The sequence below is a fragment of the Taurulus bubalis genome, assembly GCF_910589615.1.
Source record: "Taurulus bubalis genome assembly, chromosome: 13".
NCBI lineage: Eukaryota > Metazoa > Chordata > Actinopteri > Perciformes > Cottidae > Taurulus > Taurulus bubalis.
In genome coordinates, this window is record NC_136601.1 from 8,978,981 (window position 1) to 9,006,500 (window position 27,520).

At 41.4% G+C, this 27,520-nt stretch overlaps 6 protein-coding genes across 6 annotated transcripts in view; 2 read left to right on the top strand and 4 right to left on the bottom strand.

The window, feature by feature from the left end:
- The window catches only part of mars2 (methionyl-tRNA synthetase 2, mitochondrial), a gene marked incomplete at its 5' end in the record, with an annotated part of 3,341 nt that extends 125 nt beyond the window's left edge, over positions 1–3,216 (bottom strand). The window contains 3 exons of the mRNA XM_079228423.1: positions 1–1,794; positions 2,212–2,546; positions 2,931–3,216. The exon at positions 1–1,794 is cut by the window's left edge and continues 125 nt beyond it. Coding sequence (XP_079084549.1) covers positions 619–1,794; positions 2,212–2,546; positions 2,931–3,216 — 1,797 coding nt within the window. The 3' untranslated portion in view covers positions 1–618. The remainder of the gene's footprint in view (positions 1,795–2,211; positions 2,547–2,930) is intronic.
- Positions 3,217–3,933: 717 nt separating this feature from the next.
- Positions 3,934–7,437, top strand: LOC306745486 (magnesium transporter NIPA2; the record flags this gene model as incomplete). Its single annotated transcript, XM_079228286.1, has 5 exons — positions 3,934–4,066; positions 4,767–4,823; positions 5,150–5,240; positions 5,961–6,121; positions 6,254–7,437. 5 exons carry the CDS (start codon positions 3,934–3,936, stop codon positions 6,865–6,867), a joined length of 1,056 nt encoding a protein of 351 aa, XP_079084412.1. The 3' UTR covers positions 6,868–7,437.
- Positions 7,438–7,557: 120 nt separating this feature from the next.
- Positions 7,558–8,883, bottom strand: timm8a (translocase of inner mitochondrial membrane 8 homolog A (yeast)). Its single transcript, XM_079228287.1, has 2 exons — positions 8,697–8,883; positions 7,558–8,216 (listed from the first exon to the last, which is right to left on the bottom strand). Exons 1-2 carry the CDS (start codon positions 8,805–8,807, stop codon positions 8,049–8,051), a joined length of 279 nt encoding a protein of 92 aa, XP_079084413.1. The 5' UTR covers positions 8,808–8,883; the 3' UTR covers positions 7,558–8,048.
- A 171-nt stretch (positions 8,884–9,054) lies between these two features.
- On the bottom strand, positions 9,055–18,507 carry btk (Bruton agammaglobulinemia tyrosine kinase). The gene is made up of 18 exons (XM_079228291.1): positions 18,438–18,507; positions 14,840–14,998; positions 14,649–14,753; positions 13,970–14,051; positions 13,682–13,807; positions 13,525–13,589; positions 13,254–13,441; positions 13,044–13,106; positions 12,821–12,875; positions 12,635–12,714; positions 12,221–12,348; positions 12,044–12,115; positions 11,202–11,373; positions 10,768–10,987; positions 10,549–10,613; positions 9,946–10,064; positions 9,682–9,839; positions 9,055–9,560 (listed from the first exon to the last, which is right to left on the bottom strand). Exons 2-18 carry the CDS (start codon positions 14,978–14,980, stop codon positions 9,489–9,491), a joined length of 1,911 nt encoding a protein of 636 aa, XP_079084417.1. The 5' UTR covers positions 14,981–14,998; positions 18,438–18,507; the 3' UTR covers positions 9,055–9,488.
- A 480-nt stretch (positions 18,508–18,987) lies between these two features.
- On the top strand, positions 18,988–21,452 carry rpl36a (ribosomal protein L36A). Its single transcript, XM_079228358.1, has 5 exons — positions 18,988–19,022; positions 19,749–19,854; positions 19,948–20,015; positions 20,091–20,213; positions 21,372–21,452. Exons 1-5 carry the CDS (start codon positions 19,020–19,022, stop codon positions 21,390–21,392), a joined length of 321 nt encoding a protein of 106 aa, XP_079084484.1. The 5' UTR covers positions 18,988–19,019; the 3' UTR covers positions 21,393–21,452.
- A 102-nt stretch (positions 21,453–21,554) lies between these two features.
- gla (galactosidase, alpha) lies at positions 21,555–27,064 on the bottom strand (the record flags this gene model as incomplete). Its single annotated transcript, XM_079228357.1, has 7 exons — positions 21,555–22,015; positions 22,215–22,412; positions 22,915–23,076; positions 23,555–23,646; positions 23,898–24,072; positions 25,046–25,220; positions 26,904–27,064. The coding sequence occupies 7 exons, from the start codon at positions 27,062–27,064 to the stop codon at positions 21,707–21,709; spliced, it is 1,272 nt and encodes a 423-aa protein (XP_079084483.1). The 3' UTR covers positions 21,555–21,706.
- Between the last annotated feature and the right edge of the window lie 456 nt (positions 27,065–27,520).

Below are 27,520 nucleotides of genomic sequence, written 5' to 3' on the forward strand. Positions count from 1 at the left end.
GTGTATTTAAGGGTTTGCTTTGTCCAAATCATGCAGTTACACAACAACAAATCCATTGTGTTAAGCATTTATTGAGTGTATGTATTCAATTCTTGAAGGGGCATTTTTTATTCCTTTTTTTTTGTACAAAAGGTAATAACAGCAAAATAGGAAAGGGCCTGTGAACTCACAGGTATTTCCACTTACTGCCTACTTAGACACTGATTGATGTTGGGCGAAGCAATGCTGAGAATAATCCTTTTTCACAGCAGACAGCTTGACATGTTAATGTGGAAATTGCACAGTAATTATTAATGTGGCTGCATTTCAGCTGTATGTGTCAATTTCAGGCTAAGGGGACTGCATGTTCGATTACTGACCTACTTACATTGGATAAAGCCAACATCAACAGTATTAACTCCACCTTGACTTTTATGAAAAGTAAAAATGTTTCCTGCAAAAAGGCTTTTGATGTCAATTTAAAACTCCAATAAGATCATTAAAGCTGTATGTTGTTACACACTGACAAAAAATAACAGACTGTGTTGATGAATCACACCTCAGAGTCTGAAGATAAAGTGAAAACAGCAGCATGAGTTTTATTTCTTTATTGATTGAATCTGGGGAAAGAACAAGTCCTCATTTCGAGTTTGCGGTCTTTGTCTTCTTAGGTTTTTGTTTATCTAAATCCTGACTTTCCAAGCGACTAAAAAGCACCCCAGAGTCCGATCCCAGCGTCCTCCCTTCAAAGGGACAGTCCATCCCCCGATACCTCGGCAGGAAGTTGACGTCTGCCCAGCTCCTCTCGCCTGGCCGCACCCCGAGTCTGGACAGCAGCTTGTTAGAAATCCCCGGCACTATTGGCTGGAGGAGTGTGCCATAAATCCTCAGGCATTCAAGGGAGACATGGATGATGGTGTCTAGCCAGCGCTGGTCTTCACTGTCCCTTCTATCCAGCTTCCAAGGTGCGTGGCGCTGAACAAACCCGTTGGTCCTCCTCACGCAGGCAGCGATGGCCTCCAGAGCTTTGTATACATGCATGCTCTCGTAGTGCTGCTCCACCAGACTTCGGAGGTTTCTGACAGCATCCAACATGTGGTAGTCCTCAACCACGGCCCTGCCTCCCAGTTCACTTGGGAAGGACTGAGGGCAGAAAGAAGGGTAGACCTGATCCGGGTTAAGAGCTGGAGCTGTGCAGCGGTTCAGCAGACCACCCAGAGAGTCTGCGAGCTCTGCGTTGAGCAGCTTGATAACTTTGTTGTCAGTGTAATCACAGTCTGAGTCCGGGACTCCCTGACGCAGAAGAAAGTACCTCATACCATCAGTCGTGAACATCTGTGAGCGTTCAAGAGGATCCACCACATTACCCAAACTTTTGGACATCTTCTTTCCCCCTACTGTCCAGTGAGAGTGCACATATATTGTCTGTGGCAGCGGCAGTCCAGCCCCGAGAAGAAAAGCTGGCCAGTAGACGGCATGAAATTTTAAGATGTCCTTTCCGACAACGTGGTGCGCCACGTTCCACCATTGGTCGTGTTTATCTGGATAGCCAGCTACTGTGAGGTAGTTCACCAGTGCATCCAACCACACATAGATGGTTTGTTCAGCATCACCAGGGACTGGGATGCCCCACCGAAGGCGGCTTCTCTGGCGGGAGACCGAGAGGTCAGGAAGCTCCTCCTGCAGCCACTGGAGGACAGCATGGCAGAAAGGCTCAGGCTGAATGGCCCGGGGATTAACTCTGAGCCAGTCGAGCAGCTGAGACCGAAACGCAGAAAGGCGGAACATGTAGTTCTCCTCTTTCATCCACTCCACCTGCAAAAAAGGGGAGACCAAGAGTTAGATGAGATGATCAATACCATGTTCATTTTGTGAGTTTTAGAAGTGCTGGCAGGCAGACTTTTAAGCTTTGTATAGAGCATACAAGTTTATATTGCTTTCATAAAGATTAGGCACGTGAGAGACAGATGAAAAACAATAATGTCTTGTTTCAGTCCCTAAAAAATAAAAAAATACATTTTACTTCTACATTTGCCATAATGCAACTTAATGTCATGTTTTTGTTTGATCCTCCCTGCCTGGTAAAGGCCCATTCCTTTCCAAACCCATGGGGATCCCATTCCCAACAAGCCGATGTAAGCCGACAAGAGAACAAAATGTGTGCTGCACTCATTCATCTCTACTAAAACCCACATCTGACGTATGCTATCATCTCAATTCCACTCTGATTACCTTGTGGCCACTCTCCAGTGATACTTTGATCTCCTTCCCCGATGAGTCCAAAGCATCGCCCACCTGCAACGCCGTGAGGAAGCTTTCATCTTGGGTGGAGTACCAGCCTTCATAACTCCCCTTATAGATGAGCCCTTTGTCACAGAGCACTGACCAGAAATGCTTCACGGCCTGTTGGTGTCTCTGCTCGGTGGTTCTTACGTAGTCTGTGTACGATATGTTGCAGCTGTCGAAGAGATGTTTGAATCTCTCGGACACATCCGTGCAGAAGGTCAAGGGATCTTTTCCGGCAGCTTCAGTAGCTTGTTGGATTTTCAAGCCATGTTCGTCTGTGCCTGAAATGCAATATAATAGGGTGTATTATTCTAATTATTTGCTGGACAAATTGCTTGATTGTTCAGTCTATGACAGGTCAAGAAAATGTGGGGGGGGGGGGGGGGGGGGGAACAAATGCCCCGCCATGTTTCCCAGGCTCCATGATGGCATCTTCAATTAGCTTTTTAGTTTGGGCCTTCTCCTAAGTTATTGAAACAAGATAACTGAATAAACAGCCAAGACTGATGTTTGTTTGTATGTTCGATTATTTGATTAACCAATTTTCAAAAGAGAGTTGTACTTTTGACAAAAACAACCCAGTCCCTAGGGATTGTGGAAATCACACGCCATCAATAGCATTAACAGTAAAAATACATGTATATTTTGGTCGATGGAGGATTTACCTGTGGCAAACTTTGAGTTGTAGCCCTGAAGAAGCTTATACCTGTGTACGCAGTCAGCTGTGACAGCGGAATACAGGTGTCCTAAATGAGGAGACGCGTTGACATAGAAGATGGGAGTGGTTATGTAGTAACTCTTGTCGTCTTCGCAGGAATGGGTGCTGGAGTTTCTCAACACAGCGATCCTCTGATGCCTCGATAGAGCTGCAATTGGTGAGAAAAGTGGGCTTTGTTGCAGCCTGTGAATAGTCTTACAGCTTCTGCTGACGAACAGAAGAGGGGTCCTCATCATTGGATAGCAGGTGATGCCCACATGGAGACAAACAAACGACGGGGAGCGCTGTAATAATCTGGCAAGTGCTAGACATTAATTTAGCGAGCTGAAGATTGAGTTTTCGCACACAAAATATATATGTGGAGGAAAATAATGACTATCGGAAAGATACTAGCCGATGTTAGAGTAGCCCTGGTATGCGCTATTTATTAAACTGGCTGGTTTCCCTTAAATTAACAGCACATGAGTTTTGCTCGCTTGTCAAGGTTAGCTCTTCTTCCGGTTTCCGTCAACAACAGCCACGGCTCTGGTCCAATCAAAATGCTCCATAGTGGGCAACGAACACCAACAGCCAATCAGATGGCTTCCAGGTCCCTCGATGTCAGGCAACGACGACGAATGGGGTTGACGTGACCACGAAGGTAAGACATTTTACCAGCTGTTTGTTTCAGTGTCAGCTAGTTAAATAGTGTATTACACTTTATTTAATCGAAATTAAGTCAGACGGTTATCAATTTCTTGACATCTTTAGCCGGCTAAAAAGCTGTTCTAACGTCGTCGCATTGGAGAGTCAGCCCATCATGTGACGTTAATTCAAACACGGGGTGCGCCTGTTGCTCGACTGAGAAGTTTCCGAAAGCTTAAGTTGTCATAAAACAAAACCAACAGTTCCGTTATTTAGCCAAGCACGCGTAGAAACTTCCTTGTCTTGTGTGTCCTCCGTTACTTCAGATGGAGGTGAACCGCATGGACTTCTACATCGGTCTCTCCCTGGCCGTGAGCTCCAGCGCCTTCATCGGTGCCAGTTTCATCCTGAAGAAGAAAGGCCTGCTGCGATTGGCTGGGAAAGGCTCAACGCGAGCAGGTACATCACTGTGAGCTTCATCCAAATACAAATACTCAGAAGCTGAACATCAAGTGCAACAAATAATCACTTAAAGAAAGCAAGTATCAAATCATTACTGAGAGTATGAGACAATTTCCCCCTATTTTGCTTGACAAAAACATAGTTTGCTAGTTTATATGTCAGTTGATTGGGTGGAGGACATGACTAATCATTGCTCTATATTCATGTATTACTTTGTAAGCAACAGTTGTACTGTTGTAGCTGGAGTCTATTTAAACTATTACGTTTTGTTGGATAGTTTTATCTGCAAAGCTCATCATATTTTTAGTAAGATGGTCAAATGTTTGCGTGTCAAATGTTTATCTCCAAAGTAACGACTGTAGCTGCCATATATATATATAGGAGTAAAACAGATGCAATATTTCCCAGTAAGTTTTTTAACATTGTACTTCAATCAATGCACTTAGTTACATTTCACCTCTGTAAACGTTACAGGTCCCTTTATAGATATCACTAGGAATGAAGGTATGTCGATGGATATTAGAATAATATGGCAAGAGATATAAACTATATAAATATTTAAGGCCAATAATTCTTAACAAGCCTTTTTATTTAGGATTAAGGACATTTTGGTAAGAAGTGCGTTCTTGGTGAAATAGTCCAATTACCTAACTGTTGCAATGGCATCTACTTCAGCTTTGTGCTCTGCATCTCACAGGTCAAGGGGGCTATGCTTACCTGAAGGAATGGCTGTGGTGGGCAGGACTCATTTCAAGTAAGTGAATGATTTATAGACTCGGTTCTGCAAATGAGTGACACGGTCAGCTGATTGAATTTTTTTAACTTGGTAAAATTCCGAACCAGCAATGCCCAGAAACACTGTGGTTATTGTTCTTCAAAGTGAAAATGAGGCTCTTGTGGGTTTGGCATTTTTGCTGGTGACGTTGCAGTGGATGCAGCACCCACACCGTATCTCTTAAGTACACATTCCTCCAAAGACAACATTTGCATATGTGGGGTGGAGGAGAATAATTATTCAACCTTTAACCATCTGCACCAGCCATGAATTTGTGCACACTGATGGTCGTGTTTATATTCTAGTGGGAACTGGAGAGGCCGCCAACTTTGCTGCTTATGCATTTGCGCCGGCCACACTGGTGACTCCTCTTGGAGCATTGAGTGTACTTGTAAGGTAACTGTCTTTTTTTCTTGAGTTTTATTTTGCAATTCGACACATTATCAAGACTTCAAACACTTCTAGCACTCCCAAAACTTGCTTACAATGAACTAACAAGCAGACAAAGTCCAATATAGCTTCTTCCTCTGTGTTGTAGACTTCAATTATTGTCTAGAAACGCATCATTGTGTCACATTGTTACACTTGGTAACATGTTCCTTCATTAACATGAACATGGACGGTGGTAGCTTACTTTTAGTATTATTTGGTGGTCTTCGGTCACGGTGTCGTTTTTGTCCTTGACTCAATAATTGATATGTTAATTCTGACAATTTCCCACAAATGTGTAGTCTGATGAAGTGATGACTCTTTGGACAGACATGGCTGTAAACTGCAACTTGACTGGTTGACGAAGGCACAACTATGAGGCGGTTATTCTAGTTTCTTTTATCAGACCACTTTTATGAGACGAGACAAAGTGTCCGATGCCTAATTTCCTTTCAATTATCTTGTGACCCCTGAGACGTAGCTTGGCAACCACTGCACTGGGGCGACTTGTTTTTAAAGATCTACCTCCACTAAGAAGAGTCAGAAATTCTTGAGACGCAGACTTCTGAATTGTTGCATTTTCAGAGACTTGATGACAGTAAAAAAAACACTTTGTCCTTTTTAAGGATGTAGAAGCGAAATGTGTGCTAATTCCGGTGTGTCTGCATAATTTGTTTTTCCTTCCAGCGCTGTGCTGTCCACTTACTTTCTGAATGAGAGGCTGAATGTTCATGGGAAGATTGGCTGTTTGCTGTGCGTTCTGGGCTCCACAGTGATGGTGATTCATGCCCCGCAGGAAGAGGAGGTCGCATCCCTCAGTGCCATGGCTGAGAAGCTCAAAGACCCAGGTAGGACCAGCCCGTCACCAGTGTGATCGCATTAACCGTGCTGTGGAAACTGAATCCTTGATGAGGGTTGGATGGATTTTATTTTTATATTTCTGTTTAGGGTACTAACTCATTCTTGAATGCTCCCACTAGGTTTCATTGTGTTTGCTGTGTGCGTTGTTGGAAGCAGCCTGGTTCTTATCTTTGCTGTGGCCCCGCGGTTCGGACAGAAGAATGTGCTGGTCTACATCCTGATCTGCTCTGTGATTGGCTCCTTGTCTGTGTCTTGTGTCAAGGGCCTGGGCATTGGCATTAAGGAGCTGTTTGCTGGGACCGCAGTGCTGAAGGAGCCCCTGTTCTGGTCCTTAGTCATCTGCCTGGTAATCTGCATCAGCGTTCAAATCAATTACCTGAACAAAGCCCTCGACATCTTCAACACCTCCATAGTTACTCCCATCTACTACGTCTTCTTCACCACCTCGGTCATGGCCTGTTCAGCCATCCTCTTCAAGGAATGGTTGCGTATGACCACTGACGGAGCAGTGGGAACAATTAGCGGGTTCCTCACCATCATTTTGGGGATCTTCCTCCTCCACGCCTTCAAGGACATTACATTCAGCTGGGATTCCCTCCCACTCTACTTGAGGAAGGGTCCTCAGGGCTTTCCATGGAGGCACCAACCTTATGTGGCTCTTCCCAGCCACGAAACCCAAGCAGAAGGAAGCTCAAAGGGGGGCCGGGAACGCACCAGAGAGCTCCTTAATTAAGGAGGACCAATAGTCTCGTCATTTCTTATTTAAATTCTAAAGCTTTACGGCACATCACAGCCTTACAATGTGACACATTGTTTACTTTCAAGTCTGTCTTACTCAGTGCAGTATGCATTGGATGAACAAAGTTGCCTAAAGTGAGCATTATGTTCCTGTCGAAACACTGGATTTCATATTAAATCTACATTCTTAGTTGAATAATGATGGTACAACCACATCTTTAGTTAAAAAAAAAAACAGGACAGATTTTGTTTGTTGCACTGGTCTGTACTTTTTTTAATACAGTAAATTAAGTTGAAAGATTAATTTAAGGTTGAATATTAGCATGCCTAAACCAGATTGTGCCTTTTGTTACTGAAAACGATAACCTTATTCATAGGTTTGCACCTTTACTGTTAGCATATGTCGTACGAATGTATGATTTAAGACCAATGTAAAGGCAAACAAATGATGCCTGAATGCATTTCAATCATATTTTTGAACAAGTGTGAATAATTCCTCTTTTGAGTTACAGTAATACCTCAGTATTGTATACAAACTGCACCAAAGAATATCCTTTCCCTGTGTGAAATAATTCCCAATACGTGCCAAGCTCTAACATATCTCTGGTGTAACTGAACTGTGTGTATACGATTAAAATTGAATTACATTACTTGCCTACACTTTTCCAAAAGATAAGACAGAATGATTTGGCATAATGTTTATTGCATATGTACAGTCCAGAAGCGTGCGCCTCTTCGCTCAAGACATCTGTTAGTTCTCTAAAAAGTACAGCAGTGTGTGTGGTGAAGTCCTTGTGGCTGTCAAAAACAGCTAGCTGACGCTGAATGTCCCAGATGCATCCTTCTTTCTGCAGTCTCCCGCACGCATTCAAGCTCAGATTCAGTTTCAACAAGCAAAAACAACATTAAGTTACTGTTAACAGACCATAATTATAGTTGAGAAGATCAAATAATAGCGTTTTGGAACACCCCTATCCTGCTACGTGGAGAACAAATAAAATCCTAGACTTCTGCATCCACACAGCAGGTTTATCTGAGGCACTTGTATCAAAAGTAACACTTGATGCTGTTCCTTTTTCCAAGTTGAACGGACAGCTGAGTCAGGACAAAACGGCCCAGTGATGGAGCCGTGGGACGTGTGCATGTGTCTTGTCAGTCCTTTCGGGCACAGTTTTTTTATTCTGACATGGTCTCGGAGAATGAGCCTTTTCCCCTCTGAGTCTGAGTCTGTTCCAGTCTGTTCAGGATGAACTGGCTGGTGTCGATAAATCGCTCCACGCAGTTAACGAAGCACATTTCGGTCCTCGAGTCCAGCTTCGGTCCGGGTTTATCCAAACATTTATCCTGCAGACAAAGACAAACCAAGTGAGATACGATTAACGTGACAAAAAGTACTGGTTATCAGTCACTGTTGCGCGTGCTGTGACCCCGGCACTACATTGCTTTACGTTACTTAAATTATAAACAGAAGGGGACGTTGTAAACCATTTTATACCCGGTGTACAGCTGCAGGTTTCACCCTCACCGGCTTGTTCGTGATCTCACAAATGTCTGCTTTCAGTCGGGCATAATCAAATGTTTGCTATGGAGAAAGCCAACGTTTACGTCCACATTTTCTACACTTCTTCTCCGCAACGCTAGCGTTAGCCACCACATGTCCCGGGGCGACAGAGAGCTATACATTTAATTGGGCTTCATTATTTGACCACAGCAAATAAAACAAGTATCCCCAACGTGCATGTCATTCCAGCCATTAGCTCTAGCTACACACATATGTAAGAAGTAACATGCAGAGCTGCATTGCTCGCGTAAAGCTGCTCTTACCCAGCAAACCTCAGTCATTTGATGCACCAGCTGCTGAAATCTTTGTTTTTGAGACTCGATTTCGATGAAGTGCTGAAGCTGAGGGTCGGTTGTCGCTCCCTGGCCGTTCATTATTTGCTAAAAAGCGGTCGTTAAAGCAATATTTGTCCAATTGTAGATGCTTTATGCCTCTGTTGCTGACCTTCACGTGTATGTGTGGACGACCGGAAACAGGAAGTAGTTCAACCAATCACAGAGCGCGTTCTTCAGTAGGCTGTCCTCGTCACAGTACAGTAGTATTAGTTCATTGAAACAATAAAGCTAGTTACAATGTTTCATGTAAAAGTATTATTTTTAAATCAAAAACACTTAATATTCGAACTGTGAACAACAGGTTTATCAGAAGTTTTGACATTTTACAGGATGTTTCAGTCATTTCAAAGCCTGGCATACTTGGCTTTTATTTGTGCAATAGATATGTTCTCACAAAGTTTTGTTTCCACATGCAAAGGTGTTCACATTTCACAATGATTCCACATAATACAATACATAGGATTTAATAAAGATAGATAACTGTCAATAAAATATACCCATTTTTAAGCCCGTAGGACTGTACTTCTAGTAATGTAATAGGAAGGCTATTTTAATCAACGAGTTATAGAGGCATTCATATAACGTGTAATTCATATTACAGAGGATATCAGTGTGGTAGTCCCATGTTCAAGTTGTTGCGTTGACTTTCCAGGGACAGATGGAGATGCTGCTCAGTGGGCACCAGAGAGAACTCTGTGTGTGTTGTGATTATTTTGAGATCTACTGGAGCTCATACAGCAAATCCTGAACAGTCAGCACCAGCTCCTGAAAGGTGGGTCTCTCATCTGCTTTCTGAAAGCAATACAAAAAAGAAGCTGTGAGATTGCTGTTGCTGTTCAGGCAATATTTGTATATACTTTCATCAGTCTGTAAAAGGTAATTGTCCCCACAGCTCAATACAAAATGTACTTACTTCAAGCCAACAGCTTGTCATAATGCTGTAGACCTTTTCATTAGCCAGCTGGGGGCGGAAGAGGCGCAGGCCACGTGACACCTGCTCCACTATTTCCGTGTTGTTTAGGCGCTCATACGGAAGCCGTCCCAAAGTGTACACCTCCCACAGAAGAACCCCTAAATATGTATAGAAAAAGACGCTTTAATACAGATGTTAAATCCTATTTAACACTTATAACTGAACAGAAATGCAGTGTGGAATTGAAAAACACACTTTACTCACCATATGCCCATATGTCTGACTTGCTGCTGAATTTGCAGTAGAGGAGGACCTCGGGAGGTGACCAGCGAACAGGGAACTTGGAACCTGCTGAGCTTGTGTACTCATCATCTAAGACATACCTAAGGCAGTGATTGAAGAAGTATTCAGATCCTTTGCTTTAAATGTAGAAGTACATGCACGAAGTACAGAAGGCTTGTCAACTCGTACTATAAGTATCAAAAGTTAAAGTAATGGCTCCTGTGAGAAGTATTACTTACGTGTTAATGTACATGAAGCATTTCACTGCTGTAGTTGGTTTAAATGGAGCTAATTTTGATTTGATTTACGTAGTTTTATGTTTAAGATGATCATATCTTTGTATGTTAAATCTTAATAAAGAAAGTAACTCAAACTGTTACATAAATGTAGTGGAGTCAAATTATAAGCTTAAAATAGGAATACTCAAGTAAAGTATCTTTAGTTCTACTTAACTACAGGACTTGAGTTGCCTACATGTACTGTTACCTTCCATCACTGACCTGAGAGTAGAGCAAGATATTTCAGTTACTTTATTAGGCACCAATGGGCATCATTGTGTCCTGTAATCCATGTCTAGTATTTTACCTTGAAAGTCCAAAGTCAGTCACTTTGATGGTGCCATTCCCATCTACCAAACAGTTCCTGGCAGCCTGAGGACAAAACAAGCAACACTCTTGATCAAAATGTAGTCATTACACATTTACTGTTATCTTCAAATACCTAATCCCAGCATGTCTCGACACAACGGAATGATGTAGAGTTGTACAGAGTTGTAGAGTTGTACAGTGGACCTATGTCTCTAACCAGGTCTCTGTGGATGTACTGCTGGGACTCAAGGTAGGCCATGCCCTCGGAGACATCTTTACACATCTCTAGGAGCTGGACAGCTGTTGGGTGCTGAGTCAGGCCTTCCCTTAGGTACGTCAGCAGGCAGCCATTGGAAAGGAACTCAGTCACTATATAAATGGGTCTCTGTTTGGTGCACACGCCGTACAGCTGGACCAGGTTTTCATGGCGAAGCTTCCTGGTTAAAGTAAAAGCAGAAGGAAGTTAAGTGCTGGGTTTTTCTCACAGAAGTTATATAAACTACATATGTCAGTGTGACACGTGAGTTTCATGAGTCTTGCGCACAAAATCATCACGATCATTTCAACTGCAGTCCGTTCAAATGTAGCATCTTCATGACCAAAAAAAGGGTCAGCTCAGCCCAAATTCAGACAGAATTTAGTTTTGCTTACATCATGATTTTGGCTTCTTCTATGAAATCGTCTTCAGACATGGATCCCTCTTTAATCATCTTAATGGCGACGTCATGCTGGCCCTGCCACTTTCCATACTTCACCACTCCAAACTGACCAGTGCCCAGCTCCTTGATGAAGGTGAGGTGACGGGGGTCAATCTCCCACACACCTGGAGCAGACGAGGCAGAATGGAAGAGTACTTTCATACTTGCAGCCGATGAGAAGACTGATACCACTATAATGTGCAGATGAAGTTATGGCCAACAGCTGCTTATCTTAGCATAAAGTCTGGACGCAGGGGGAAACATTGAGTCTAACTGTTTCCAAAGGTAACACAATTAGCTAATAAGCGCCTCCAAAGCTCCAAAGCTAACACAATATATTATGCTTGTTTGATCAATGCAAAAAAGGGAACTATCACATTGTGGCTTTTACCAGAACTTCATGATAATGTTACTGCCCATGGCCAGGAAATAGTCATGGACATTACCCCCCCCCACACCCCCACCCCTCCTCCCTATAAAACCAATTTGTTTTGTATGCAATAAGCAAACAATATATAACATGTTACTATTCAGCTTTAGAGGTGCCCGAAGGCACAAAAGTGAATGAGCTTTAATGCTTTTGTTGCTTTTACTTTAAACTAATGGTCCTGTCAACAAAGGCTACTGCCCTCAAACGCTACTAACAAATGATCATTTTGTTAATATTTTCAGCATCAGAGAGTGTAGGTTTATACATTGCTCACACAGCAATCAGTAACCATAGGTTAATCACCAGACATGATGATTAAAAAGATAATATATAAATAATGCATATCGATATAGTCATACTCTTACCATAGCCAAGCCCTGCTGTTGATGGAGGCCGTGCCCGGTTAGATACAATGTATTTCAGCCTGCTCACCATACCTAGTGAGGGAGATAACAAAACATGTAAGGTCAACATTTCTGATGCACATCCAATACTTTAAAACAGAAAATGTCATCTATATTTTCACAGTTACTGTATCAAACCTGCTGCATTGTGCTGATGGTAGTTAATGAGTTCTGGGATGGTGCCGAAATTGTGCTTCTCCGCCAGGTAAAACTGTCCCTGTGTTGTGGTACAGATGTTATAATGTCTGCAGCATCCACCAATTTCCCTGTTGAGGGAAAGGAAGAGTCACTTTATCAGCAGGTTTTTATCCACACAGGAATCATTTATCATGTATGCATAATATCTTCTTAGCCTTATCCACAACAGTCTTACAGAAACCTGCGATGAAAAAGTTCTGCAGTCAGTTTCGTCCAGGTTTTGCATGAATAATTTACATCTCTCTCCCTCTGTGGCCCTCTGCTTCCGCTTTCATTACAAACAGTTCTTCTTTTGATACGTTCATACATGACTGGAGCCAGTAGATGCAGTTTAACACCGCTGAACTCACTCACCCGCCAACCTTACTGAACAAAGACACGGTGTATTTCCCGGCCTTGCTCGAGTCCCGTACCAGGAAGCCTCCGTCTTTATTCTGGGAAACAACACACAAGCATTTATTCATTTATTTCAGAGTTAAAAGTCCAGCTAAAACATATCAAGGCTGTCCTCTGTATCACTGTGTATGTCAATGAGTTTACCTCAGTCTTTAACAGGTGTTCTGCCTGGCTACGGTTTGTATTCTTGGAATACCAGCTGTGAAAATAAATGTGAATCTAATTTGTCCTGAATGCTGATTTTGCAGCGATCAACTTTCCAGACAGAGAACTTTCACAAGTTTTGATGTGTTGACATAATAATTATAAATGAATGACGATGTGAGAAACTACAATTTAGAGACAGTACAATAGTGCCCATACTCACTCAAATTTTTCTAGCCCATTTGTTGCTTCCACAACATAATTACATGGTATATATCCTTCTTTTCTGCAAAACAAAATACATTGTATTTATTAATAAGGCATATTGGCTGGAAGTTAAGGCATTCAAATACTAGTGCTAGAATTTTGCTTGGAAAGTTTTTATTTGTGTGCCATTGTTTTGCACAGGCTTCTTGCATTAACCTTTTCTTACCCATATTTGTCTCTGGCTTTCCACCAATTCTGATCAGACATCTCCAGAATGGTGTACTCTTCATCTTTCCTCAGCTCCAAGTCTTGGGGTGTCATGGGTGTGTAATCATACTCTGCGATGACAGACATGCCTACAGAGGGTGAAGGTGCCTCTGGAGGCTGTGGCGGTAAAGGCCGAACAGACTTCTCCTGGAAAAAAACAGGATTAGTTGATGTATTATTATATTTGACCATGTGTAATGAGTGAATATTATTTGAAAGGGACTGTATACTTCTATTGGGGTAGGAGGAAGGGGTTTCCTGGATCCTCTTCGCCGAGATGGTTTGGATGTAAAGCCTATTAATGACATAATTTTATACATGAATGGAATGATTCAGTCATCACGTTTGGTGGTGCCGAGTTCAAACCAAAGGGAATCTCACTCTCACCGTTCTTATTATCCAGCACCTTGCAACCCATAGCTTGTTTAACTTCCTGCTGGCAGCACAGCCACACCCCATCCGCCCAGAAACAAGGATGGTACTTCTGTACGAGATCCTTGTTGAAGCGCACCACTATGCACACGTATCGACATAGACATCGGACATTTACATTAAATCAACATTTGCATTTGCATGTGCACCCAGCTCTTATGTTGTGCAGGCACTGAGCCATGTTAAGATACGTTCTGACAAGACACATATACCACATTTGTAAATTTCTATGCATCCACTAACTTTCTTTCAGCTTCTTTATCCACTGAGCCCGGGCATCCTCGTTTTTTGCAAAGATGTACAGCGGCCCCTCGTCGTAAATGACCTGTGGCAAGAATACAAAAGAAAAGACTCATCACCTGTTTTTTTGTCAAAGTTGTCTATCATTTAAAGACATTGGGTGATTTTTTAAGTTACTAGCTCAGTTAATACATGTGACACCAGAATATACTGTGATAAATGTCACAAAAGCTGAAGGAAAAATGCTAACGTGTGATAATATTCACTGCAGCTTTACGGCTAATGGCAGCCAGACACCTTATGTGAGTTAACATGTGCGCCAAGGCAACACCTGCGCGGTCACGCAGCCCCCGGTTCATGTGAGAGATGGTTTCACTTCTTAACAATAAACTTTCACATTATTAACTATTGGAGAATTGGACAGTTTATGTCTGCCAAGAAATATTGCCCATACTTCATTATTATACGACAGTGACTGATTGGATTACCATCTCCAAAAAGGGAAACTAGCACATGAGTGAAAGCAAAAACATTATCCTGATTTTAGGCCAGTGAGAATGTGAAGTGACTGCACTTTTCACACATTGTTGCAGCTTCGTCTGTAACCACTGTGACTGCCGTGAGGCCGTTTCTGAAGAGTCCCTGTCTGTTATTAAAGAAGTAGATTGACAGACTTGTCTACCTGGAAAGCATACATGCGCTCTGGCGGAGAATTGGGCTCCGGCTGGACCGACTCCACACATTTGATCTTCTCAAGGTCAACTGATCCTCTCAAACCTTTTCGCTTCTGCTTACCAGATGAGGAAAGGTAATCAACAGACAAATGTGATGCCATTGCAATAAAGTGTTTTTACTATCGGTCCATATACGTACCCCTTTGTCAGAATCAAAATCATAGTAGGCTATTTTTTCCTGAGTGAGAACAAACCATCTCTCCTTGTAGTTCAGAGGGGAGGTCTTCTTCTTCTGCTGAGATCGTTTAATGAAGATTTCTTCCAGTATATTGTCTGACATGATTCAGTCAGGATTAATCTACATGGGAACAAGGAAGAGGGATTAATGTTGAAAAGCATAACAGTAGCAAAACACCCAACTGGTTCTTTTGTGGCACAGCAACATTGAACAGCACATCCGCACTTCGACTAAGGCAGTGAAGGCTTTTCTGAGAGCTGTGACTGACTCCCGCATTAGCTTTGCACTATCAATCAGCCGTTCGGGTTATCTTGCACTGACATCTCAGTGTTCTCAATTACTTTGAAAAACTTTGGGCAATGGCACTTATGTGGAAGGAGATTAAGAGACATGCAGCATGAATGCACACATCAGCGTGTGATTAGCTGTAGTTTGCATAAGACCTGCTTTTCCTGCCAGCAATATCCTTTTCAATTCCAAAACTCCCCCGTGTATCACATCTGGTTCCCTGGGCTACTGTATCTTGGTCAACATCGCACAGGCTGCGTGACCCGAATTCTTTTGTGCTGGGAAACTGTGGAAGGAGATTTTGCAAATCCAAACGTTTTGTGTGGCTGTATTTCAAATGGCTTGATCGACTGAGCGATTGATTTGTCTCTCTCTGAATGCAGACACAAATACACACAGTCGTGTTTTCATGGCTTTTGTGGACATTACATTGACTTACATTCATTTCATTGAGACTTACCCGAACCCTAAACCTAACCACTGCTACCTAACCCTTACACGTTTTATATAAAAGCAATTTAAAGATTTACTTGCTGTGCAATTGTACCCATTTTGTCCCCAAATAAGGCAAATCCACAGTGTGACTGTTTGACCAGCTTTATGTCCCCGCAAGATAGCTAAACCACCCACCAACCCTACACCCACACATGTTGGCTCATGGTTGGCACATGGTTGGGTTACTTAAAATTCATATACCACATTCAAATGATGTTTGTTCTATGTTTTTGGTGTTTTCAGAAACAACATCTAAATTAAATGTGTTTACAGGGAAGCTCGCCATAAAAGATATTAAACAATCTCACCATCACAAGGCTTTCTCTGTCACAGGCTCACACACATCATTACATTTGACCTGCATTATGACATGAACGAAAAAAGCAGTCTCTTTTTAGTTTAAGACAGCTTATTGTGTCTTCAACACCTGCTGACCTCTAGCGCTGAACTGAAACGTACACCTCCCAAACGAGACAAGACCGCTCTTGATACTGTATCTAGTGGGGCAGAGAAATACTGATGGATGTTAAGGGGTAAGGATAATGTAGACTCTGTAAAAGCACTCAAACATGCTGTTATTCCTAAAACAACAACAAAATAAACTTTAAATATCATTGCATTTTGGAAAAACAAGTTATCAACATGAAACATAATTCGGTACATGCAGTAGATGGGCGTTTTATTCTGAATTAATTTGTTTGTAACGGAAGATTACAGCACAGAAAAGTTCTTTGGGGTGTGGAATAATTCATCCCAATTGAATGTCAATAGACAGGCTTTATAGTGTGTTGACTTATCATGACCACAGGCACAGGCAGTACAGTCAGCTTTAGCTGGAACCGACAGAAGTCTTTTCATCTCGCAAACACTGTCTAAAAACACATGTCATTCTAAAATACTACAAAGGTACACGGTGCACTAATGGTAGGAAGTCACAGTGCAATATTGACGAGTAAATCGTGAATCAGATGCTTAAACTCACCCTTCGGCACGCAGTTGAACTGCTAATTGTCTCTGTCAGATGTGTTTGCACTTAACCTCAGCCTATTTTCAGCTTGTGAGTACTTCCTTCTATCATCTGAACTGGAACTTCAACACCACCAGAAGCTTCTGTCACTCCCCGCTAACCAGCGTGTGTGTGTGTGTGTGTGAGACATTTCTTCACACTACACTGACAATACCGATCAGTTTTGTTTCTGCCGTCATAAACATACAACAGTGTTCCCTATTCTGTGAAACATTGTTTACTCATTCCTCATTCTTCCCCGCCTCATGTTTTCTCACATCACTAACTTGAGTGGAGAGGTCAGCCTGCTCTGATAGTGGATGATCAACACACTGATGTAGCAGCATCCCTTGTCTCTTTCTGTCGGATCGAGTGGAGCCGGTCGACTGAAATGCTTCACTGTATCATGGCCACCAGAAGGAGAGTTCTTTGTGTCTTTTTTTTAAGGGAGTTGACGCACGGTGGCTGACACAGACGAACCGATAGGGAAGTTGCATCAGGGTTTTACTGCAATATGAAGGGAGAAGAAACACAGAGCCCTGCAGCACTTCAACCTGACATTATCTCTCTCCTTCTCAAGAATGTGGTTATTATTAGCAGATTTTAAATGCATGTAGAATTGCAGAATTCCCCTCTGTTTCTGCACATCAAACCAACACTTTAACACTTTGCAACACTTTAACACTTTTTTCTCACGCTATGTTTATCCTCTCAGTTGCTCGAGTGTTCATGGGTTGTGAAATTCTATAAACTATGTCAATTCATATGACTCTAAAACTCAAACTCAAAAGTCAAGAATAATTCTCATAAAATCAACTAATCACAAGAAACTATTTTTTTTATATGTATTGCACCCTTTCTCGCTTATGTGGCTGTTGAATTTATTATCTTTGTAACCCGTAAATATTTCCATCTTTGTCTTTACCGTGGTGCAAGCAAGGCAGTGCAACATGTTTTAAAATGAAAAGGGACACATTTATTAACAAATAAACATATGTGTTGCATGATGTCCTCTTTGTATGACACAGCACACACAACCATATAATGAAAGAGTTGGTTTTTACAGGAACCTGTCAAGAGGCTCTCTTTCCTGACGTTTCCTTAAAGATAAGTGGCGAATGCAAGAAAATGTGCATGTATGAGTGTTTCTGCGTCTATAAGAGAAAGAGATAATGAGAGAAAAAGAGAGTGACATTGATGTTCAGTACAAGTTGTAAAGGTTTTATCTAACCACAAAGAATACTCTCTCACACATATTAACATACCAGATCAATTTAACATTGGTGCGTTGTATGTGCTAGCTCACAAGATTCAAGATACGTGTGATGCATAGATTATGAAGGTGATGACATGAAGATACAAACCACTGTAACGCTGCAAGATGTGTCGAAGCAAGGGTTTCAAAATCATGCAAAGTGCAGCAGAACACACAATAGCCATTGTCGACAAAACATTCCAAAACAAATATAACATCTTTGTATTTTAGCAGATAATGTCTCTATGGTTTGACTTGTGTATTTTTTATTTTTTTATATAGTTTTGTGCTAAGTTTGTGGTAAGTTTTGTGGTAAGTCATTTAGGATTTACATACAAACTTTTAAGTTCATGGGTCAGTGCTCGCCCACAAATCTACTCACTACTTTTGTCCTTAGACTTTCAAAAGAAATGCATTTTTATCGCTGCTTTTATGTTTTATACTTAAGTGAGCAAATGACCAAACAAATACCTCCTGACCTTACAGCCAAACATTCAAAGAGCGTTGACACTTACCCAGTCACTCACAAAAGTACAGCATCCGACAGCCAACTTCAGATGCTGAGGCTTGAAGCGGTGACATAAAACCTTTGCCTCAGTTGCTCGCCTTCCATAAAATGTGTTAGTCTGTGATGCAAGAAACTCAAACCCACCCACATAGAGGAATTGACACTGCTAACTTCCCCTTTTTCTTCCTGCTCATTTTCATATCAGCCCTCTGGATGGTTTTGGTGATAAGTGCAAGCGGGCTAAACATTAACGCAGGACCATTTGTGTCGTGCATATAGTTCCCTTTTATTTAAGGTGATTTCTTATTAAGTAAACTGCCAACATCAGTATTACAGGAACAAAATATGAAATAACTTCAAGCTGAAAACTTCTGCAGGCATTAGAAAGTCTGCTCATTGTGTTTTACAAAGACTACATTACTAACTCCCGGCATTTACATGTTTTTTGGTGAGTTGTTTGCTGTTGTCCTCCTGCCATGTCCCGCCGCTAGGGGGCAGTGTGGACAGCCCGGCCGGTCACCGCCAAGCACTATATTAAGAACTGCTTCCGGCTTCTACTTCCTCTTTTCCTCTGCATCGGGACGACACCATGGTAGGATTTTCCTTCTCGGATATACTTTACAGAATCAAACTCAATCTTGGCGATTAACGAGTATTGACTGCTTCTAGTTGCCTCACATACGTTACCAATGTCTCGATACACACAACGATGGTAGTATTTCTCGGCTCGTGTACATTTTACTCTGTTTTATTATCTTTTAGTTTCGCTTGATGTGTTGTTGGCGAAACGCTTTCTGCAATGCGTACTTCCACTTCAACCGGCCTTTTCTTTAAAGATAGATGTCAGATATACGTTTGTCAACGTTAACGTTATGACTGACGACATTATTTCCATTTTGGGCATAAATGCAGCGACGCGTTTACATACGTTTTAGGACTGAAATCACGTGAAATGGCTTCAAGGCCTCACCGGGGCTCGGACGGTTAGCCACGTTATGATGGTAAACATGAGTAAACGGGACAGTGTCCATTACGTTTGGTTTTTAAAACGGTCTCGTTGTGTTTCAACTTTAGCTATTTGGTCAAATACACCTATATGTTCAGCGGTCGTCACACAGGAGCCATGTATATATCTACGCTCCTCCATTTTATTTTTTTGTAAGCTAGTGTCACCACGATTAGCTTCCCCACATGGTTAGATGTTGATCTTGAAATGGTTCTTAAGTTTGCGACCAGGTTTATTGCACGTGTAGTCATAGTTTATCTGAATCAGCTTTATTGGCCATGTGTGTTTACACTCATCTATTGTGTTGTCCAGGTGAACGTCCCGAAGACCCGCAGGACCTACTGCAAGAAGTGCAAGAAGCACCAGCCCCACAAAGTTACCCAGTACAAGAAGGGAAAGGATTCCCTCTATGCACAGGGTAATTAATCCCTCTTTGTATCTATATGGGTATGTGCACCTGTATGGTAAATGAGTTGTCATGAAATGTAGCTGATCTGTAAATGTTGTGCAGGTAAGAGGAGATACGACAGAAAGCAATCCGGCTACGGGGGTCAGACCAAGCCCATCTTCAGGAAAAAGGTATGTTTTTCTGTCTAGTGCCATGTTGAGTATTGTTTGTGTGAAGTTAGACTTAATGGTGATCTGTCTCTTCAGGCAAAGACCACAAAGAAGATCGTCCTGAGGCTTGAGTGTGTGGAGCCCAACTGCAGATCCAAGAGAATGCTGGCCATCAAGAGATGCAAGCACTTCGAGTTGGGCGGTGACAAGAAGAGAAAGGTACGAGTCATTGACTTTTTTTTTTTTTTTTTTTTTGGCGTGTGCTTTTCCCACAGTGCCCTTTATTAGACTGCAACTCTAATCACTTCCTAACCCCACATGGCCAACGGTGTGCTCTACCTGATTCATGGTTCTCAGTCTAACTTACTATCTTATCAGTTAATTATTTAGGGGATGCTACCAAAATTAAGTATTCCAATGTGTCATTTAGATTTGTATATGTTAGGCAGATCTGTCGCACTGGTATAATGGCAGCTACATATGTAGAACACTTTAGGGTTTGTAGTGTGGCTCTTGTAGAAAAAGGAAGATCATGGATTTCATTTTGCAGAATCGGACGATTCTTACTGACGATAGTGGCTATCAAAGCCAAGAATACGTTCTAAATATTGCTATTTTTATTTTGCTACAAATGGCAGTAATGTAAAGAGACATTACAATTGTCAACTTGTGGTAAAACACAGCGTGTCACTCAATGGAGAGGAAGGACGAATGCCACCATTGCATCCTTGTTGGCCAAGAGTGCTGAATAACAATTCAAATCTTTAATACTAAATATTACTATATATATTAAAGTCATTGTAAATGCAACACTTATTCCAAAAAGCCTAGCAATAAAGCTTATATAGCACTAAGATCAGGACAAACAATGGCAATATGAAATTCTGCAATAATTATCTCCAAGTAAAATCCCTTCACAAGCCACAACAATCACATTATTCTTTACTTTGAACAGAGGAGACTAGAGGTTTTTTTTTTGGGGTGGGGGATACACTGGCAGCTTGATACTAAAATGCAAAACCAAGAACAATTAAGTCATTATCTTGAATGACTGGAGAAAAATGGGCAACATGTAGAGTAGTGTTTTTCTAGTTTTTTTTTTTTCATTCCTCTTCATGCACCCTGACAGTGCAACATTAATCCAACATGTTTGGATCACAATAAGATGGAAATGTTTATTTTTTATTTTATGTAGCGGTTAAAGTCACAAATGTGAAGAAACATGGTCAAAATGCTGAGATGATACAGACGTGTCATACTCAAAGTAAATTGTGACTGCATTGTAATGTCCAGCAGCATTTAGAGTACCACATATCATTTTCACATCTGTAAGTTTGCTTGTGCATTCTTCTAACCATGTTTTTTCTGTTCTTACAGGGCCAGGTCATCCAGTTCTAAGCTGTGGGCCAGTTTCTTGGAGGAAGTTGTCACTATTTTCAATAAATGTATGAAAACATGCATTGACGTTTGGCTCTTTTCTTTTGCCTCAGTTTGAATATTCTTGTCATGTGTGCAAAATTCAAGCTTTTGTATTTTTAATTATTAGCAGCAAAGACTGGACAATTCCTAGCATGTGCGCCAAAATATTTTCCAGTAATTTAATAAAAATGATAAATGGCATTTGGAGGATTCAAGTAAACGTTAAAAATGTCCATTTGCATCAAAAAGTCAATCTATTGTGAAGGCTGGTTGAGTGCAAAACCTCCATGGTGCTACAAAATGGTGTGCTTGCGCCTCTCGGGCGTGTCCTCCCAATACCGCTTCTGGAGCGGTGTGACGGCCAGTAGCGCAGTGCCTGAAGGGTTGACGGACACCACGATCTTGGTATATGGCGTCTGAACACCCATTTCCATGTACTGAGGCAGGATCTGTGTGACGTTGCACTGGGGGTCACAGATCTTCCAGCCAGGAACCGCTCTGATGAAAAACCCTCGTGGACCACCGATCTCCAGCATGTTGAGCACCGCGACAGCCAGTCGGTTCTTAGACAGAGGCCTCTCCCACAACTCAAAATTGTCCACCTGCAGAAAGAGTTGTGCTTGATTCCACACTTTGAGTTGCAATATAATACTTTGATTATCACTCGCACTTATGCTAAAATGAAAATCATTGTCTGAAGTTTGTCTATGGGGCACTGTTAAGCGGACTACATCATTTCTATTTGGAGACTAAATGTACCCTAAAGGCTGATTCCAGGAGTTTATGCTGCTGCTCACCCACCTTGGCAGTGCGGTATCCTTGCTTGCCCAGTGGGTCCTGGCTGATGGCGATGATGTGTCTGTTCTGCAGCAGCTCCTTGGCGCGAGGACAGATGTCCCTCGGATCATTAGACACCAGCAGAGGGGCCGCCATGATGGCCCATAACGCCATCTGGGACTCCTGCTGGGCATGACTGAGGCCAAAGTTCCCGATCACGAGCTAAATATGAAAATTGTAGCAAAAGAAGGACGTACTGACGGTATGCCACAGAACAATCTATGAATGAGACATTTGATCCTTGTTTTCGTCATACATTGGTCTTTTAAAAATACCAATTGAACCATTTTATTGTAGTGAATTATCCCAGTTTCTACTAAACTTAAACGTTATAACTAATCTCTATAGGCCATATATGTAAAATATATGGATAGGGGAGCCTCAAGCAAGGCGGTACATTTTAAAAGATGGTTTGACATTTTGGAAAAGTCATATTTCTTTACATAATTATGCTGATATGCGTCAGCTGGCTGTGATTTTAATTTAACTAGGGTTATCTATCTTCTCATCCATCGCTCTGCAAAACGAGCGAATAAATAAAACATGTCAAACTATTCCTACAGCTATTTCTTTTCTATTATTAAATAAAACGGCTTGAACAGCAGTGGTTGTACTCTTCGTTTGAGGTCAAACAGAGGAGCATATAAGAACCGGAGTAGAGTACCATATCGGGGTCGTTCCATCCTCCGGGCCCAGCCGAGGGGACGATAACGTCTTGATGAGAAGCGGTCCAGTCCAAGATGGACTTGACAGAGCTCCATGAGTCGTACACATCAGCAAAGTTGCGCCAGTGGTTACAGGCCTCTCGAATGGCCGTGTAGTTGGGCTGCAGGCACGGAAAGGCTCTTTTATGTCATATAACACGATGTCTGGGTCATTAAGCAGCAGACAACTGTTAATGAGTGTTCATATTTGTTGTTGGAAGATGAAATCGATAATGCCAATGTCAAGATTTAAAGTTATCTTTTGCTTACCAAATAATCTACCAATTATTTTCTCAACTGTAATCGTTTAAGCAAAACAAATTGTGAAAAATTACTGTTATGATTTCCCATCTCATTTCATTTCCCAATACGTTTTAGATAATATCTTGCTCCAACGTGGTTTGAATTCACTTATTGTAAGTAGCTATGTGGTCGAAGCCAAATTAATGTGATTTAATGTAAAATTATAAAGATAAGCATCATATCCTTGCATAAGGGAAGCTGGAGCCTTTTTTCTTTAAAAAAAAAACTCACTAAAGGTCAGTTGATTCGTTGCAGCTCTAATTTAAAGTAGTGTTAAGACAAAACAACTTCTCTCACCGTTTGGAAAGGCCACTCGTACAAAGGCCACTCGCAGGAGTACAGGATACTTCTTCCGGTTTTGTTGAGTGCTTTTGACATGCTCACATATCCTTAACCAGAAAAAATCTTACATGTTAGATTAAACCCCATAAAAAAAGTTGTCTATGGAGTTTGTGGAGGTTTGGAATCAGAGAACCCAAAAAATGGAAATATTTAATTAAATGTGTATTTACATGCGTATCAATGGGCGCTTTAAAGTACCATTATCTTTAGGTGAAGTACATAGCAGTAATTGGGGACTTTGTTATTTCGTCGCCATGTTTAAATAACCGTACATCATACTTCCGAATAATAGACTCACCTTCTCCCAGCAAGGTCCAGTTCATATAGCAGCCATCAAATTTGAGCAGATCCACACCCCAGTCAGCAAAAGTCTGAGCATCTGTCTCATAGTAACCAAGACTGCCAGGGTATCCAGCACAGGTGTTCTTCCCAACATCTGCATAGATGCCCAGCTTCAGTCCCTTAGAATGGACCTGAAGACAGAGAAATGCATACAAGAAATCATAGCATGTTAGAATAAAACCAAAGTATTCCAACATCCAGGCAAAGATACTCAAATAAAAGACTAAACTGCACTGTTTATTGTTTTTTATTGTTATATTTTCTATTGTTATGTGCCTTTCATTGAGTCAAATTCCTTGTATGTGCAATGTACTTGGCCAATAAATGATTCTAATTCTGATATGGACATTCACCAGTAGATGGCGATGTTGCACAGCTAAAAACTTGGTGCTTCTGTTGCAGGACACAGCTCTGCCTCAGTGGGCCCAAATGTATCTATTTCCTGATGAACATCACTTTTTTTGCCTGAGTGGGAACCGGCCTCTCACAGTGGCCTCCAGCTCAAGAGACTTGTAGCAAAGAGTCTGAACGACAGTCTGCACTTCTACACGACACAACTATGTGCCTACGTATCTCCCCCGGCTCTCCAGGTGCTGAATTTCTACCGGTATGAAATGTGAGACCCTGGATTCCACATCTGGTCCTTTCCCCATCATTATGTAAATAACTGCAGGTTGGCTCAGATGGATGTAAAATGAATATGTAATCTGACTGTGTAATCACTTTTACTTCACGAGTTATTTAACCGGAGGTTTCAAACTTTTTTTTTGTTTTCCAAAGTTAGATGCATTGCGCCACAGATTTTAACGTTGCACCCTGTGGAATCACATCAAAGGGAATATGTGTTAAATATGACACAGTTTACCATTATATAACTGTGTATAGTATTCATAATGCAGCCCATAGCCTGGAAACTAGAATACAAAAAGTCATAAATCCAAGTGCATACTCGCCCCTTCCAGCTGGTGAAGAGAATTGAAAGTATTACTCGCTTCTCTTAAGTCTATCTGAACCCCTCTCTCTTTGATGCCTATGGAGGAATTATGGCATTAATAGCACATTCACATCCAGAGTCTCCACGCCTCTTTTATATCTACTACTCACATAGTCAGCCAGCTTCTTGATACCCCCCGGGAATCTTTTTGGGTCTGCCTGCAGGCGGCCCCGGGCATCGCGCTGGTGGGAGGGCCAGCAGTCATCGATGCAGACGTACTCGTAACCGGCCTCTTTCCAGCCCTCCTTCACCATCACATCTGCCATCTGCATGTACAGACGCTCACTGCCAGGGCAACAGGAGCAGACAGTGGGGCCGATAGCATCAGTTTAGATGCCAGTGTTCGATGTCATGTGCAGGAGCAATATGGCAGACCCAAATACGTGCTATTCTAATGATGCCAGTCTTTCTGTTGTGCATCGTCGCCCGGTATACAACACAATAACTATCCAGCCTACAGGCAACGCTTTGTTGGACAGCTCTTCCTCGGAGGAAAACAATGTTCGCTGTGCAAAGCAAGTGAGTTATTTGTCTTTTTTTTTAAGCATCCCCAAAAATAAATCAGATCTTGCATTACTTACAAACAAAAAGAAACTTTACTAACTTTTTATGACCAATGCTGCAAATGTTCGGCGATTAATTGTTTGTCTACTGTAAGAAAATGTATCTGCAACTCTTGTGATAACAGATTGAGTTAGAGAAAAACATCGGCTGCTTCTAGCTTCTCAAATTTTAAGAATGTTCTTTCTTATAAATGATAGTAAACTGAATATCTATCTCTCACTTTGGGCTTTGAAAACGTGACAGGCTTTTTGTTCTTCTGCTTTTCGACATTTAAAGGACTAAATGATTAATTAGTTACTCGAGAAAAATAATTAGTAGCTGAATAAATAATGAAAACAATCATTAGTTGCAGCTCTAATAATGACTTAGCATCTATTCCCAATGAATGAGACATCTTAATTCATAGGAATATAATAATGCAGTCTACATAATTCTGAGAGCTCTACAAAATTAATCAGCACATATTTTCATAATTGGTTGATTGTCAGAATTTCCCATGCAAAAAATGCCAAATATTTCTTCTGAAATCAGACGCTATGTTGCATTGGCTTGTTTTACATTAAAGTAAAGTTAATACATTTGAGTTTCGTCAGCAAGTCAAACAAAACAAGACTCTTGAGGACGCCACCTTGGGTTTTAAGTACCTAATATTGAAGAGCAATTTCACTGTGTTATGAAACTATTGATTATTTGAGAAAATAATTGGCAGGTTGATATTGAAACTAATGGTTTGTTTCAGCCTTATGTGTTTTCTCTTCGTCTGTGTTTCTCTTTTTCTTATTGCTGATATTGTGCAGACCTTTATGTTCCTTGTTCACAAAGTGCATGGCAATTTAGTTTATTACATTTCAAGGGACATTATAATCTCCCAGTGCCTCAAACCAAAGAACAAATAAAGGTAAATTAAATCAGACGGTGTCGTTATTGTTCTGTCTTATCAAATGTTCACTCCTTTTACAATCACGTCTCTGCTGTCATTTGTTATTCCTTCTGAAACAGTTTCTCAATTATGAAATAAAGATCACAGGATAATTACAAGCTGTCATGTGGTTGCATTGAAAAATAATGACCATGTTATTAGTTTGTAGTTATAATTCTGAGATAAGCCATGCTTACAGTTACAAGTTTAGGATTTATATTTTGTGAAACCAATGTGTGTTTGTATAGGTTTGTTTATTTAGTTTATTGTGCAAACAAATCCCATATTGTCACTTCCTTTACACGGAGGGCCTGCTCTGCAAGAGCGTTTATTTACGTTGAATCAATTTGAAAGGATCTTCTCACAGACATTTTCATAAATGAGTTGTTTAAAAGGAGTTTTTCATGCTGGTGGGACTTGAGTACCGCCTGCTTTCATTGTGTTTTAGCTCACAATCGTCGGACTGCAGCTCAGTCGTCTCTTACCTGATGCAGTTATTGGGGTCCTTGTAACAGTCGATATTACACATGAACCTCTCCCAGTGCAGCCAGCCCATTGTGGGCTTCAGCGCGAGGCCATTGTCCAGCGCGTGAGCAGCGGGGCTCATTAAAACAAAGAGCGCCAGGAGGCACGCGACTCTGCACATTCTGACTGAAAACACGAATATTTTCGCACAACAATGACAATAACCGACTATGTTTTAAATTTGGATCTATTTCCTCGTTTGAAACGCCTTCAGCCCGCCCCCTGAACGAGTGACGTAATTCTGGACCAATAGAATCAAAGCGTGCCTGTGACCGCCCAATAGCGTTTCAGTACAAATCCGGAAGCGCTAAAAGTCCGCTGATGGAGTCAGGTAGAAACATGCTGTCAGCTGACATGACATGACAGCGTAATAATCATGTCTCGTGACTTCCCTTACATCAGAAACATTATTAATAACAAAAACAACAGAAGAGTCCAACATTATCATACATATGCTGTTGTATTCATTGATGGTAAAGTTGTGATGTTAAAACCTATTTAAAAACACGTGTTGGGCCCTGGAGCAAAATGAGTTGCTTTGCTCATTAGTTACTGTGTAAATCACAGACTGCATAGG